Genomic DNA, 17,363 nt, shown 5'->3' on the forward strand with positions numbered 1-17,363 from the left:
TTATGTTTAAAGTTAATTAAGCATAAATATATGTTTTTATTGAAGTTTCAAGTGTTGGAAATAGTTTCTAAGTACTACTTTTGATGTTTTATAAAGAGGGTTTAATCACCCATTAAAAAGAGAGATTTTAGGGGTTTTTATATAATTTTCAGATTTTTATTAGACTTTGAACTTGCTGTAATTTCATGTATAAGAGTGTATTTTAAGGTTTTTATGAAGAAAAATTTAAAGAACTATATATAAGCCTTTAATTTTAACAAAAGGGAAGGTTTTAAAGTGTTGTTTGATTTGGATTTTGAAGGTTTTAAAGTAAGTTAGTATTGCTGTAAATTTAATTGATTGGGTATTGATTGAGATGTTATTATTTGGCTTAGGAGAGGATTTTATTGAAGGTGATTTCTAGTTAGTAAAGTGGCATACCAATTCGTTTGCTCAAGGTACGTACAAGTTACAAAACCTTGCTTTTAGGTGCATGTTTAAGGACGGATCGAGAACTTAGTATCATGTCTAGGGATGACTGGGTTAAATTGTTTGGTTATACATTGTGAATTTCCTTTGACGTGCACTATTCCTTATTGTAATTATTGGTTATGTTCTAATTATGCAAGGTGCGCTTAGAGGCAAAGGTATGTGATTGGTGAAATGACTTAATTATTACTCATTCATGATTTAATGAAATAGGATGAGTAAAGGAATGGTTCATGTCTTATAAGACAAGGTTAAGAGTTTGGGGTGCCTTATGCACTCAAGGTGTTTATACACCGAGGTAGTAAAGGAATAAATAATAAATGTTGCTTGCCACTAATAAATCAAGAATTGAAATTGAAAAGTTGCTTTACTTGATTGAATTGATATTGGATTGATCGTATTGTTATGCATATGAGTCATCACCAAGTCTAAACCTGTAAATCACGTAAAGTGCAAGATGGATGAGCAATAAAACTCTGGATTGGTGCACTTCTGGAGTAATGACAATCAGGGGTTGGGGTACATGGGGTATTAGCCGTGTACTTTTCTCGAGGCCGTCTGATCTACGAGTCTCTTATTTCAAATATTTTTCAAAACTAGGAGTTAGGTGAGATCTCATACTAACTACGGTCACGGAGTCGCGCCCGTGGTCGTTGGATGTTTATTGATGTTTCCGAAAGGAGGCATGGGGTTTTTCTTTTATTGATGTTCCAAATGGAGCATGGGTTGGACAACCTTGTCTATTGCGTAATCCAATGAATAAAAATAATGATTTACCTATTATTAATTAATGGAGTCTTAGTAATATAAATAGTTGAGTCGTGTGTTGAGTCTATAATTTAATGATGCATGATGATTGATTATTAGTAGCATGTTATGAAATTCTTAATTTATTTTGCAGCTTGTATGTACTCAGCTTTGCTGATTGCGTGCTTTGTGTGTCTTTCTTTGGTCATGGCCTTCGCCTTTCAATGACCCTGTGACGATCCAATTTTTACACTTGTAATATTGGGGAGCAGAATTACCACAGGTTCTTACACATGCAGCATTCATCAGGGTTGTGGGATCTTGAGTAGAGAGTTGGTTGTTTCATTTTATTTCTTTTGCAAGTTTGAATTTATTTTAATTCGATTTTATTCGACACTATTTCTTTTGGGTTTGAATTTATTTGAACACTGAATTTAATCACTTACTACTTTTATTGGGTTTTGAATAAGGGCCTTAATGGTTCCAAGTTGTATGACTTAATTTGGTTTCATTCGTTGGTTTTGAAACTTATTTATAACTGATTTAGTTTTTCCGCTGCTATTTTCTGATAAAGCCTTAACGTTTGAACACGTGGCGGTAGCACGCCAGTAATTCTCTTGAATATTGTTCAGGGTCCTCAGAGGTTTAAAGAGAGAATTATTGGGGTGTTACAATATAACATAGAAAGTTCAAAAGAATGACAGTTTAAGTTCAAAACAGAATAAAAATTACATTAGCTGAAGATTGCTGAGTAGATTTAGTTGAAGGATTACTATTTTTGAATCATTTTCCATTTGAAGCTTGAGAACCAGTTCTGAACCCATCACCAAAAACCTAAAAGAAAAAAAATGAAATTAAACATATATAATACAAAACAATTCAAAAAAGACAATTAAAATATTTTTTAAAAAAATACTTACATTTGTTAATGAAGAATGAGAAGCATTGTTAGTAGCTTTACTATTTGTACTCTGAACATTCTTTTTCTTAGAAAGTACAGAGAGATTTGGTCCTTGTGTTGTTGGATGTGAATAAACCAAAGGATCTCCATCATCATCTAAAACCTACAAAATTTTAAAAAATTATAAGCTGTTCAATAAGAAAAAACAAAAGTTCAAATACAAAGAACAGAGGTTCAAAATTACCTCAACAACTAATTTTTGGACAGTAGCTCTGGCTTCGTCTTTGTATTTATCTACTTTCTTTTTCCAACCCTTAGCTTTATTACATGCTTTCTCAACAGTACTCTTTGGCCTGTAGTTCCTCTCACCCTTCTTCCTAGCTATTTTTGGATTGTTTATGAACCCTTCTTCATCACCATCTTCTTTAGCTTCTTCACCAACTTCAACCTCATCAATATGAATTGGACCCATCACACTTTCCACCTTTTCACGTAGCATTTGAAAAGTATACTCAACTTCGTTTCTTGCTAAAAGATCATCTTGACATGATGTCACTAACTGAACATACTTCCTAACCATTTGAACTCTCCAAACAGCAGAAGGGACAACTTTAACATCTTCACATGGCTCTTCATCAGAAACATGACTACACATAGCCTTCTTAGTCTACCTCTTCACTATATACTGTTCTGGTATTTTTTGAACACATTGAATATTATATATACGAAGAGAGTGTCCACATAACAACCCCATCTCACTCCAATACTTACAAGTGCAATTGATGTTAAAGGTGAATTTCTCATAAGTAACTTCATGCCTTATAATGTCCTTATTTGGCCTCCAAACATAATAACAAATAGTCTCATCATCTTCATGCTTTCGCTCTTGACAACATGAAATACCTTTTGCAAATTGATCCTCAAATACCACATACACAGAAATAGTATAAATCTCCCTAGCGTGTATGAGCAAACTAACATTAGCTACTGCAAGATGACGGTTACCCCTCAGAAAACGAAAATCTTGCTTACTTTCTTTACGCCTCCATTCTGATATAACATCAAGAAAAGTACTATAAAAGTCACTCAAACCATCTGTTTTATTCAATCTATTAGAAACAGAATGATTTGTTGTTTCACTCCTTTGGGATGACAATACTCCACCCGAAAAATAATCCTTTGAATAAGCAGGGCACCATTTCTCTTTGATATCATACAAGTGATTTAACCAATCATTTTCTGAACACTTGTATTTTGTCATCATTCTATTAAAAACAAAAAACAAGATACCAATAAACAAAATAATAATATAGAAGTTCAAAAAAAAAACAGCAAAGTTCAAAATATATTACATACAGTTCATATATACTTGTTAAACAAAAAGAGTAAACATATTGAAATTAAATAATTATTAATTCATATATAAACAAAGGTTCAAATCCTAAAAAAATAAATTCAAATAATTAACAATAATGTTCAAAACGAAATAAGTCATGTTAAATTCAATAAAATTAAGTCCACAAATACGTAAATATCTGAGTTCAAATTAAGACATAAGAAGTTCAAAATATAAAATAAATAGTTCAAAGAAAATTAAAGAAAGCTTACCTTGGCCAGTAATGTTCAAATTCAGCAGGACTTTCACAGTACTTGAGCAAATAATCAAATACTTCTGGAAACCCTTTCAATATTCTGAGCCCTCCTATATTGGTCTTTGAATTCTCACCGAGGTGCCAAGTGCACAAACGGTGCCGAGTACTTGAAAAAATTTCTCGTATTGCTGTAGCAATTGAAGGGGCTTGATCAGTCATTAAGGTTATGGGGTGTCGACATTCTCCCATAGATCTCATAAAAGCCTCAAACAACCATACAAAATTGCTGGTCTTTTCATCAAGAACAAAACCCATTCCAAACATCACATTATTACAATGATGATTCATACCAACAAAAGGGGCACAAATCATGCCATATTTGTTGGTTCTATAGGTAGTATCGAAAACCATCAAATCACCAAAAGCTTCATAATCCCTTCGCATTCTTCCATCCCTCCAAAATACACTACAAAGCGCATGATTTCCATCAACCTCAAACTCATAATAAAAGTCACTCTCTTTGGCTTGTCTTGCAGCAAATGACTTGATCAAAGCATTACAATCACCACCTTCTAATCTGCCAGCTTTTTCAGTAGCTAAAGCATTGTAAACATCAGTAACAGTGTAGCATAGATTAGGAGATCCACCAACTTCTTTCCTCAAAGCACGAAGAGAATCCGTAACCCTAACACCACTAGCCTTCATAGTACTTATGAACTTCAAATGCTCACCTTGCATTTTCCTTTGAGACCTAAGGAGATGTCTTTTCTCAACAGGTATCATAGCATGATTGTGATCCATATTGTGTTTAACAGCAGTCCAAACACCTTTCTCATCAATAACAAAATCAATATAAGCTTCACAACAAGTACGATAATCCAACTTAGAATACTTCTTAGGCACCTTAGAAGAAGTATCCTTCAAACCAGCATTTGAACACACATAATTTCTGCCTCTCCAAACACTTGAAGTACCAACATACCGAACTTTCCCTTTCCTAATACTAAATCCATGCCGAAATGCATAATCATTGTACATTTCATATGCCTCCGCATCACTTTTGACTTGTTTCCACTGCAATTCAGACTTTTCACTTTCCTTATAAACAACTTCATACTTATAAACTGCAATAAACAAACAAAATGCATAACCAACATTATTATAGTTCAAATATAAAAGAACATAGTTCAAATAACAGAATTAGATTGTTCAAATAAAAGAATAGCATGTTCATAATTACTTGTACAATTCTATATTAAAAAATATAGAGAATCAAAGGTTCAATAAAATGGAATAAAGGTTCAAAAATAACATGACAGTGTTCATAATATAGTTAAACTACGAAAAAAACGACTAATACAAATTATAAACAAATAATATTCATAAAATTCATCAAAATATGATAAAATTAAGCACAAATTAATAAATTCCAGAAGATAATTTAATTAGTCGATCAATTAATAAATTGAACAATACAACTAATTAAACCTAAATATTATGCAATGTACAAAAGCACATTAAAATTCATAAATCAGCAATCAAATTCAAAACACTTTGAACAACACATACGTATATCTAACAAATTCTGGACATAAATTGTTCAGCAAGAAATTAAAAGAGGCGAAAGTTCAAAATCAAGAATTAATGAATAAATTAATCAACAAATGATCAAAATCATCACAAATTACTAAAATACTATTGCAGAATCATATTAATCACAATCTAATCAAAAATTACAGAAGATTAAAAATAATCTCATCTCCATTATAAGTAACTTTAAAAAACCTAATTATACAATGAATTGTTCAAAAATCAAATTGAAAAAACCTAATTAACAAAAATAATCGAATTCAGAAATCTTACCTCCACTCTCAAGAACTTCAGGAACAGAAATCAAATCCATGGCAAAAACAAGATTGAAGAACAGAGCAATCAACAATGGTGAGAAAAGCACTGAATAAATCGAATCGAGAAAGTAATTTGAGAGAAAAAATTGATGAGAGAAAACTAGAGGAGAGAGAAAATCAACGAGAGAATATTTTCGAATGATATTTGAAAAGGAAAAATGGAGAAATAAGGAAGGAATTGAAAATGGAAAGAACGCGCGAAAGACGTTGCAAAATAAGGAAAGAACAGCTAGGTAAGCAGAAGCTACGTGGCAGAAGCTAATTGGTGGTGCACGTAGTTCTGTGTGCACAAGGGTGCACATTATAATTTGCGCTCAATTACAGTTACGGCCCAAAGACTCCCTTGGGCCCAACCCATGCAATGTGGTATCAACTTCAATTTGTTTGAGCCCAATGGTGATAAGAATTCGATTCTACTTTCTCCATTTCTTTTTAAATGACACGTTTTTTTAGTCACGTTTGTCAATACACAACTTTAACCATTGATATTTATCGTGACGAATTTAACAATATCCCACATGACTATATTTTTCATTACGGATAAACCACGAAATACAGTCAAAGGAGAGTGTATGGATAGTGCTAAAGTTAGAACGTGTGAACTAAAAAAAAAACAGAGGTAGTATTAATTCAGTTTTTGTTTTTTTTCCCCCTTGAAGAATACCACTTTTAAGTAGGGCTGAGCTAAACTACCCGAAAAACAAAAAACCCGAAAAACCAATCCGTAACCTTTCCGAAAATTAGGGTACCCGATCCAATAACCATAACGGTTCGGTACCCGTTCCGGTAATTTGTTATCGGGTATGGTTATTGGGTATCATTTTAAAAATAACGGTTACCCGATTCGTTCCGATAAGTATTTTTTTGCTTTTTTCCCTACTTAAATCTATATTTTTAAAATCTTAACTCTTACTTTATATTATCAATGATTAGTAATATTATTAATAATTTGGTCAAAATCATATGGTATTGTTGTTAATTAGTGGTAAATTATATCATAATAACTACATAATTAAATTTAATTATTATTATTGGACATCTTATTAGGTACCCGATAACCGATCCGAAAATCTGGCTACCCGAAATCCGGGTACCCGAACTTATCGGTTCGGGTTATAGATATCACTTTTAGGAATTTTGGTTATCGAATACCCAAACTGTTAGTACTAACGGTACGGGTACCTGTCCCATGCTCACCCCTACTTTTAAGCTTAAAGTTAATGAGCGCTTTATATCTTATACTTCCTCTATTTCGATTTACGAAGTAGATTTAACTTTTAACTTTTAAATTGAATCAATTTTTTTATTTTATTTTTTTAATATTGTCCTCGCGTTGAGTACTTGCCTTTAAGGGTAATATGATACTCCTCAAATGATAATATCTACTTCATATACACTTTGAGTTGACCAAAATGTATGTAGGATAATGGATGATGCTTAATGAATAATGTACAATACTATTTTTATAGATCTTTTAGATAAACCATTGAATTATTGCAGTTTACATTAAAGTACAACAATCAAGGGCGGTTTGTTAGTGTGTTACCAACAACTTATAAACCTGTCGTATGTTGAAGTAAGATTTTAATGGATCTGAGGAATGGGGGCCATTGCATGTACTAATAAAATCATAATTTTTCAAAACCTTTTAATAAGTATTGTTCACCTTCACCTAAAGCATTGAAAACCATTTTCTATTGCAATAGTTAGGGTCAAATACTATTCCAAATAATTTCAAATCGTTAATAATATTCCATTTTTTTAATTTTTGACATATTAATTTAATTACCATACAAACTTTCAGGTTATAATTTCAACATACCATTTTCATTATTATATTACTCTATTTATTACATAATACTTTATATTACTAGTAAAATATTTACTCCGTATTTCATATATTAGAGCTCGTAAAGAATGATATAATATAAGAATTAAGGTAGAAAAAAATAAATTAACTAAAATCTTATTAGGTTGCACTAAAATTTTAGGGAAGGTAAAAATCATTAATAGATCATTATTGTCTGAAAAATTTATAAAAAAACAATTTAAATTGTCATAATACATATAATTTTCTTTATGTCAAACAAACATGATTATATTACATGTACACTATTTCTCAAAAAAATAAAATAAAAATAAAAAAAATCTTTTACACTAAACCAAGCTATGTTTGATGGAGTTGGTAGGGAACTCACATTGTGACTTTGATATCATAAGTTAAAACCCCACTCCACTAACTACAAAAATACTTGGAAGTAGAGGGATTCTCTTACCTCCCTCTTCTACAAGTGTTGACTTGAAAAACAAAGTACTCCATAATTGGTTAAGGTCGATCTGGTGAGGGTCTTCTCTTCTTACCCTATAGTTCTATACTTTCTTTGTTCCTAATTGTTTGCCCTATAAATAAAATGTGTTTTATTAAGGGTCTGTTCATATTTACTGAATTGAACTGATTGGAGCTGAACTGAATTGAACTGAACTGAATTAAACTGAACTGATTGGAACTGAACTAAGCTGAAATGGATATTTTATGAGAGAGGGAAATTAAGAGTTGAACTGAACTGAACTGATTGGAGCTGAACTGAATTGAAAATAAGCAAATGTGAACAGGTCCTAAATCAAAATAGATACAAAAAGAGTATAAAAAAAGTCCAACTATACTCTTTAGTTTTATATGGGTAATTATTGTAATCGTCTCAATAAATAAATTATTAAATTTTAATTATTAAAATTTATACTGATCAATAACTAAAAGATTTGTATCACATATATGCAGAAAGGGAGAAACTATAAATTTGTTTTTTAACCTTTGCAGCCTTTTAAACTCCTGAAAATGTGAATGGAAAAGGGAAGCATGGAGAGGGCACGCCATATTGGCATGGCGTCGTTTGATGTTAAATTGGCGTGGAAGAGTTGGCGATTCCAACCCTAACCCTTAATTTAACCAAAGGCCACCAAAATCAGGTGAGCTTCAGTGTTCTTGTTCATTTGATTTATTGTTTTCAATTCTATTTATGTATTGTATGCCATATTTATACTTCCACTCTATTTTTAATTAGAAATTACAACTTTTTGGTGCATAATCTTGGGTTTTTGTGTGCTTTAGAAATAAATTATTGGTTAATTATGGCTTTGTATAGTTGGATTCAGAACCTAATTATTTTAATTGAGTTTGGTTTCTTTAATTAACCGTGGTTATCTTTGTGGTGCTTGACGAGGCAAGTCCCACTCCTAGTATGTTATCCAGGATTATAATATTAGCTCTTTAGATTTTCAGTTACTAGTTCCTTTATTTTTATTTATCTTTTTGTAATTGGTATGTTGTTTATGGGTTGAATTTTTTTTTTTTTGTCAATTGCTAAACCAAAAAAAAAAAAAAAAAAAAAAAAAACCCTTTTTCTTTGATTAAAATGGAAATATCAAAACTGTTTGATTTAAAGATTTGTGCTTTATTTGAGATATCTGAGTTATGATGATGTTAAGGTGGTGAGGGTGGTGCCAGCTTTGACAAGGTTTTGAATTTGGAATTGCAATCCCTTTTTTTTGTTTTTCCTGCGAAAAGTATGTGGAAGGTTGGAGTTTATTTGATTTTGGGATTAAGGCTTTGACATTGTTGTTATTTTGGTTAATCTTATTGATTTTACCCATTATTAGTCAAGACTAGTGTAGAGGTCTTGATGGGTTTTTGATGTGATGTTTAGGATGATATTGTTGATAGTTCATCTGTATGATTAATAGGTTGAGTACTTAGGCACTCCGCCATGGTTACATTTAACTGGATGCTTTAATTTTGCCTATTATTTGCAAATTAATGAAAGTGGTCGAGCTTACATTGTATTGGTTTTGGATACATGTGTTTATGTGACATATTCATTTGTACAAAATCTATTATCTTGTGTGAATTTGTAAGATTGTTTTTAGTTGTGAAAGCCTGAAAGGTGCTTGAGAAGTCTTAAAAGCTTGACACGTACCCTTTACGTACGTTTAAAAAACAGACAATACTATTGTGGCATGACTTAATATAAGAATTGCTTATGAAATTGGTAGTGGTAAATTATTTTTCTTGGACAGTGGGAGTTGAAAATGATGCCAATGACAGTTATGGAAAGATCAATCCCTTTTAGCATGTACGTGCCACTTTTTTCAAGCTTGGGAAATATCATGGAAACTACTATTCTAGTTAGTTTAATCGCTAATTGTACCTAACCTTATGTGCATTTTGATTGTATGTTGTAGGTTAACGAGGGATTGCAACATGGATAGGAAAGTATGTGTCTTTATGATGCTTTTGCCTTTCGGCAATTATAAATAGCTTGTTATTGACATTCTGGAATTATGTTTAGGCATTAATCAACCCACTACATTCATTTTTGGATGGATCTTCTTGTCAGTCATTAGGTGGCATGGAGAAATTCATTTATCACCATTTAGGGTAGTTCGTGATTACATGCAGTAACAAACAAAGATACTTTATAGTTTATACCTTCACAGTTACATTTTGTGGGAATCAATCCAAGTAACTTGTATCTGTCATTAGATCCTTTCATGATTTTGTGGTTGTATACAAGTCACAACTAGGCTGACTAAACTATGAAGGTATAAGGTACAGCCGTACAGGTTGTGTTGGTGACTTGTCGATCTTAGCTACATAGTAAGTTGTTCACTTGCAGTCTACTTCTGTTACTTTTCAATTAGCCCCCGTAGATTCTAATGTATGAAAAATATACAAAGATTATTATGTTATTTTTCTGTCAAATAAACCACAGTAATTGAACAATTCATCAGGTTCCCAATGATGTGTTGACGTAATTCACTTTCCTCCAGGTTTAAACCAGTTTGTGTTCTAATGTAAATCTTGAGCTATGAATCGTGGGCAGGATGAATATGCTCATGATTGTCCATGGCTCTTTGGAGTTGATCAGTTGATGATGAGATGGAAAAGCATATATTATATTCTTCCATCAGAAAGATTAGATATTCTCGGACTGATAATAATCATTGATATGGAAGGACCACTCGATTTGCATACTGAGTCCAATTGCTGATGTACCTCCACTAAGGTGATGGTTTACTATTTTATTTGTAATAATTCAGCTGTAGTTGTTACTTGTATTTTCTATTAATCCTCCTTAGTTTTGTGGTATACTTGTCAATTTCATATGGAGTTGCAAAAGTTATTAATAACATTATAGCTTTAGGTTATGGGGACTCAAGTTAATAAGCACAATAAACTTCTTGTACTTCGTATTTCCTATGAAATTGTAGCCTTGTAAACAATTAAAATATATATTTTTAATTTTTTTTAATAGACGTGTATCATTAAAGGGTCTAACTGGTACAAGCTATTTATTACATATTTTTGCAGTGAGTTAGACTGCGTACTTTTGATTGGTTTACCAATCATTTTAATCTGAGTAATGAATGAAATGGTTATGAATTGGTATGGTAATTGCCAATTGCATACAGTTGTTTTTTAAGATTATACTACCTCTGTTTCACAATGATCTTAAGATATACTATTTGCACAAATATCAAACAAAGGAAAGAGTGTGTGTAAAAGTTGATTGTGTGAGAAAAAGATGGATAAAGTAAGATAAGAGTGTCTAAAAAGGTGGGTGAGTGTAAGAAAAAAGGTGGATAAAGAAATAGAGAGCGAATGAAAAAGTGTAAATGCTGTGCGGTAAGATAGTGAATAAGATCTACCAAAAACAGAATAAAGCACCATGTTAAGAGTTTTTAAAAACGGACCCAAATGGCAAATGTTAAAATCGCTGTGAAATGAAGATAGTACTAGTTAGAGGCTAGGTTATGTTATTTTGACTTCCTTAGAGTTGACATATCCTGCATAGGGTGATTGTTATTGTTTATAAATTAAGTAGTATAAAGTGCGTGATAGTTAATTTGGGGGTTTGTTTCTTTTGGTTTGTCTGTTTTGTCACCCTTTCTTTTGAGATTGTTGAACTCTGCACCTTATTCTCTCTAGTTGTTTTTAATGCTATCTCCGTCAAGTTGTGCTACACTTTTATTCCTTTTATATTCCAAATCACCTTTTTTCATTTCTATATGAACCTTCAGTGGTTTCTGCTTCTTGTTCATTTTATGTTTTCTTGTTGAGGAACTTCCCTTATAAAGGCATCTCTAGTGAAGTTTCTTGCATTTGTTTCTGAGAGAAGATGGCTGCAAATGATGTGCCTTGCTGTGAAACCATGTTTTGGGTTTATCTGATATTCTGATCATATGTGTGGCTCTAGTGTGCTTTGCTGGTCTTATGTCAGGTCTTACCCTAGGGCTCATGTCTCTTAGCCTAGTTGATCTCGAGGTTCTTTCAAAGTCTGGCCAGCCCAAGGACAGGAGAAATGCAGGTCTCTGTATAACAATTTTTTCTCTTAGGCTATTATTCTGAAAAGTCCTTGACAGTTAACATTGAAAACATTAAAAAAATTCTCATTTCTTTTGCATTTTCTGATCATTACAGAGAAGATTTTGCCTCTTGTTAAAAATCAGCACTTGTTACTCTGCACCCTCCTCATATATAATGCCATGGCAATGGAGGTATGTTTGCAACTGGATGTATCGATGGTTGTCTTTCCTGCCTTTTTCTTCCTTCACCATTTTTTTCTCTTCCAGGCTTTGCCAATTTTCCTTGATGCGCTTCTCCCTGCGTGGGCTTCCATATTGATATCAGTCACTCTTATACTTGCGTTTGGAGAGGTAATTGGGAACAATATGCATCATTGCAAAATTTTCAGAAGTCGTTTCCTTTTCTCCTCCTTTTTCTCGTTGTTTGTTTCCCCTGCCCCAAGTTTTGGATTCTTTTGCTGTAACAAAAGTTTAATAGTGACACTATGATTAAATTTCAGATAATTCCCCAATCCATTTGCTCTCAGTATGGACTAAGTGTGGGTGCAAAACTTTCTGTTCTGGTCCGTGTACTTGTCATTCTACTGCTACCCATTTCTTATCCTATCAGCAAGGTAAGTATTTTGCCTCATAAGTCACAAGTAAGTGTGGTGAAAACTGGGGAGGGGCGGAAAAGTGGAAAACATAAGCGAGAAACACTTTACTTAATCTCTTAACCAGTTTAAGATACTTAAAATAAGGAAGTATCAATTGTGGAGGGTAAATACTGTAGTCTGAGGTAATTGTGATCTCCAGAGGAAAAGTATGATTTTATTTCTTTATTTATATATATATACTTCCTCAGTTTCTTAATAGATGCATCATATTGACTTTAGAGTTCTAACACTATTCCTATACTAACTTTGACCATGTTTTATTACTAATAATATATAAAAATAAATATCATTATTTTAATCGTTGTTGAGTTAATCTCATTGTGTATTTTCGAAATATAAATTTCCTTATAAATTTTATCGAAGCATATTAAAGATATTAATGGTCAAAGTAATTCATTGACAAACATGTCTTGTCAACATGATGCATCTATTTAGAAATGGAGGAATTATTTATTTTGTCTCTCTTCTTGATACTCAGTACATAAAAGTAATTAAAATGTGGAGGGTATTTCTGTTTCCCGTTCCTTTTGATTACTTAATCCTATATGCCTTTCCTATGTACCAAATTTATGCCATGGCAGCTGTTGGACTGGTTGCTAGGCAGAGGCCATTCTGCTTTGCTAAGACGCTCAGAGCTGAAAACTTTTGTGGACCTGCATGCCAATGAGGTATGTAGTGAATCCTCTACTTCGTATACAATTATATTCCTTGCGTAAAAGTCTGATTGGTATAGCTTTCTAGAAGAAAGAGGTTTTGTTGTAAATTTACAACATGCTAATAATTGATTCAAGTGTCATAACACAGAGATATTTTTATCACATCAGGCAGGCAAAGGTGGGGAATTGACTCAAGATGAAACCACTATCATTGGTGGAGCTTTGGATCTAACAACAAAGACTGCTAAAGATGCTATGACTGACATGTCTAAAGTATTTTCCCTTGATGTAGATGCTAAACTTGACAAGTGAGCTTTCTCATTAGCCTTGGTTTTGTACATTTTCACATTTTCCATTCTCAAATTTTCTTCACTGGTTGTTTCCAGGGACACAATGGAGCTGATAATGAGGGAGGGGCACAGTCGAGTGCCTATTTACTCTGGCTGCCCTTCAAATATCATAGGCCTTATTTTGGTAAGGGAGTAGGGATATGTAAAAAGATTACTAGGTCTTTTACTCTAAACCGGGGAAGTTTCATTCTCGATGGAGTCTCCTGGATCGGGTATAATTGGTGGTGGTGGTGGTGGGGGGATGAAAAATAAGGGTTGGAATTGTATGCCTGTATTGGGGCTAAAGGATTGGACTTGTAATTTTTCCCCACTGAACAAGGGTATTACACTACTTTACCCCACCCTATGGTAGCTATTTGAGCAACTCTATCTCTCCTCTTCTGAATAACTTATCATCACGTTTCATTTCTCTCTTCTCTCATACTCCCTCTTTCCACGATGTTGGCCCTTTTGCAAACAATAGCTACGGTATTTTCAAGAAATCTCCTCCTCCTGTTGATTTGATGGAGACTTCATTTAGAAATTTTATCTCTCTGCAAATCTTCTACTTCTTACGGAACTTGGTTGATTGATCAATAGCCTTCATCTCCAAACACAAACAAAATTATTTCTGTCGACATACCAAACTTAGCATGGGAAAGATTATCCCTTTGATTCTCTGTTCCTTGGCAATGTTTTCTCTTAATCATTTAATCACAACTCAGAAATGGCCTGTATTTCACTTCCTATTTACCAGTAGTATGTAGTACGTAACTATGTAGTTTCATCCATGCATATTCATGGCACTTGAAAATAATTTTCTTTCAATTGCAGGTAAAAAATTTGGTTGTTTGCCGACCTGAAGATGAAACTCCTATAAGAAATCTCACTATTAGAAAGATCTCCAGGTTTGACCTTTATACATTGCTCAGAAGTTCCTGAATTTGATGCTTATTTCTTTTGTATTATTTTGATTAGCTTTCTGTATCAGTGTACTAGTAAATTCTTTTTTAGGGGGCAGCAATGGCGGTCATAATTTATAGCCATATGCACATCTTGTGTGGCTGTCTTCTCTCTGTAATGATTTGCATGCTGTCATCCTTTTTCTTTAGCTTTTTAATGAGCATTTCAACTGTTACAGATTCTACGATCACTTGCCACTGTATGATGTACTGAACCTATTTCAAATGGGTCATAGTCATATGGGTATAGTTGTGAGGAAACAAGGCGTGAAAGATATGTCAGATGCTACATCCAATTCTGCAATATCTGTGATGAAGACGAATGCAATCCCAAGACCTGAACAATCAGGAAAAAAAGGTATGATTAGTATAGGTGACATAAATCTGCCAACTTTCCTGCTGGTGCAGTAGTAGATCTTGCAGAGATGTTTGACATTGAAGTTATACACAATTCCACAGGGGTAAATCATCAAAACCATAGAAAAGATCAAAAGAAAACATCAAGGAACACATCCATTGTGCATTCAACTAAAACTGGACCTCATAGTCTTCCAATGCTTGATGCCATGGAGCTAGGAAAAAATGTAATTCTGCATCACGAAGATACTATACTGCAGGTACCTGATCTAGATTCTTGCCCCGATCCCAGTGAAGAAGTTATTGGTATCATCACAATGGAAGACGTGTTGGAGGAATTGCTGCAGGTAAAATCTTAATACTCTGTATCAGTATATTGTGTACTTTCCTTTTTTTTACTGCTTCCTAGTGCAGAGATTGTAGTGGTGCTGAGCTACTCTATGATGTTTTGTATACTCAGAAATCACCTTTTTTGGAAGGGTAGGGGAGGGGTGAAAATACTTTTTGAAGGATGAAAGTACTTTTTTGAAATTTATGATAAGACTCCCATGAACATCAAAATCACACATATTCTACATACTTTGTATATGTTTGTAAAGCTCTTGATGAGAGCTCTTGCAGTTTTAAAATACACTTTTATGGCTTCAGTTGCAGAAAATAATGCATTTCAATATGTCTGTATCAGTATAGCAACGAATATTGTATTGTCTAGCATTTTTGTGGTATGAGGCTGAAGTAATCTCTCCTACAATCTTGGCATAACCTGTCATCTTCTTTTCCTGATTTTTTTGTCATCATTGCTAATATGTTCATTAATTCTGTGTGCATTGTGTTACAGGAGGAAATTTTTGACGAGACTGACGATTATGTCGATGTACACAACAGGTAAGAGGCTACTTAATACAGTTGTAGTATTATCTTGTTAACTTGAAGCATTCTCTTCATCCCATGTTACGTGCCCTATTTCTGACCTCTGAGGCTAAACCACTATTAATGATGATTTTAAGTGCAAGGATGCTCTATAAATTTGTCTAGATTTGCTTACAAACCTAACTATTAGTACTCTTCACTACTTGCAAAGTTACATCTAGTGAATTATGCAAACTAAGGATTGAAAGAGTAATGTCATTATTGTCGCCTTTTCTGAACATAAATTTTTGTATCTGTAGGATACGGATAAATATGTTGCCTGTCATAAGATCAGCCCCAAGATCTGCTGGAGCCACACCAGTTTCTCATCTGAGTCAGAGTCCAGTTGCATCGCCTTTTTCCTCATATCATAATACTCCAATCCTGCAGTCTCCAACGCAAGCATTTATTCCATCTCCCTTGATTAGACCATCTCTATTAAGCTCTCCGATGAGATCCAGACTACCTTCTCCCTCTACTAACTCAGGTAGTCCTATGCGTACTTCTCCACTGAGGCAGGTAGCAACTAATTCATATGAGAAGCTGCGGCGTTGATCATGTATTTTTAGAGAACATGCTGGCCCACACGTATTATGCGTCTTTTTTATGTACTGATTTGTATCTGTATAGTACAGAACCAAGGACTCCCACATATTGTCAATGTATGGTATTTTTGGGATGCCTTTCTGAACTTGATATATGAATATCTTCTGACTGTCTACGAAGAAGATGGATTTACAAGCAGAATAACTTAATTATAAAACCTAGGGGTGAGCATGGATCGGATATCCGATCCGAATTCCAATTTCGGATCGGATATCCGTATCCGAAAATTCAAAAATTTGATATCCGTATCCGATCCGAAATTATCGGATATCCGACTTTTCGGGTATCCGATAATTTCGGATCGGATAGTTCGGATATCCAATATCCAATCAATTTAATAATATTGTTAAAAATTTAATTATCTGTTGGTTTTTAAAGGCAAATTGATATTTTATTGAACTTCAAGAGTCATTTCATCTTTGTCCAGTATATTAATTATTAACACTCATAACTACAAGAACAAACTCGTAATTAGCAACTATAATTCTTCAAAATTTTTGAATCTAAATATCCCACAAAATCCAGAATCTAAATGATAAAAACTCAAATGAAAAAACCAAATTAGAATTGAAATCAAAGTACCCAAAAAAATATACGAATCATATACAAAAAAAATTGTGAAAAACGAAATTAATTTACATAAATAATCTGTAAAAAAATGTAGATGCCCATTCTCCGTTCACATGGTTCTCAAAGCAGAAGAACGAACGGCGAGAACGAAACCACAAAGTCACCTAAATGAACGGTGAGAACGTGACGGTGGTGAGAACGAAACCACAAAGTCGACTGAAGGAACGAAACAGCAAAGGTAGTAAGTTGCTGTTGATGAGATCTGAGATATTGAGATTTATATTTGAGAAGATGAAAGGAGAGAGAAAGTTAGAGAGAGATGAGGAAAGGAGAGAGAGAG

At 33.3% G+C, this 17,363-nt stretch overlaps 1 protein-coding gene and 1 pseudogene across 2 annotated transcripts; one reads left to right on the forward strand and one right to left on the reverse strand.

The window, feature by feature from the left end:
* Positions 1-2,783: 2,783 nt before the first annotated feature.
* Positions 2,784-4,746, reverse strand: LOC145565604 (protein FAR1-RELATED SEQUENCE 5-like). The gene is made up of 2 exons (XM_081625553.1): positions 3,725-4,746; positions 2,784-3,381 (listed from the first exon to the last, which is right to left on the reverse strand). The coding sequence occupies exons 1-2, from the start codon at positions 4,744-4,746 to the stop codon at positions 2,784-2,786; spliced, it is 1,620 nt and encodes a 539-aa protein (XP_081481679.1).
* Positions 4,747-8,425: 3,679 nt separating this feature from the next.
* On the forward strand, positions 8,426-16,625 carry LOC145562751 (DUF21 domain-containing protein At5g52790-like; annotated as a pseudogene). The gene is made up of 15 exons (XR_014094446.1): positions 8,426-8,582; positions 9,690-9,745; positions 9,855-9,885; positions 10,443-11,980; positions 12,094-12,170; positions 12,246-12,329; positions 12,479-12,592; positions 13,216-13,302; positions 13,459-13,598; positions 13,677-13,764; positions 14,454-14,527; positions 14,761-14,939; positions 15,041-15,285; positions 15,777-15,823; positions 16,108-16,625. The product of XR_014094446.1 is annotated as a DUF21 domain-containing protein At5g52790-like (transcript).
* Positions 16,626-17,363: the final 738 nt, after the last annotated feature.

This window comes from Chenopodium album, chromosome 10, assembly GCF_948465745.1.
Source record: "Chenopodium album chromosome 10, dcCheAlbu1.1, whole genome shotgun sequence".
Classification (NCBI taxonomy): domain Eukaryota; kingdom Viridiplantae; phylum Streptophyta; class Magnoliopsida; order Caryophyllales; family Amaranthaceae; genus Chenopodium; species Chenopodium album.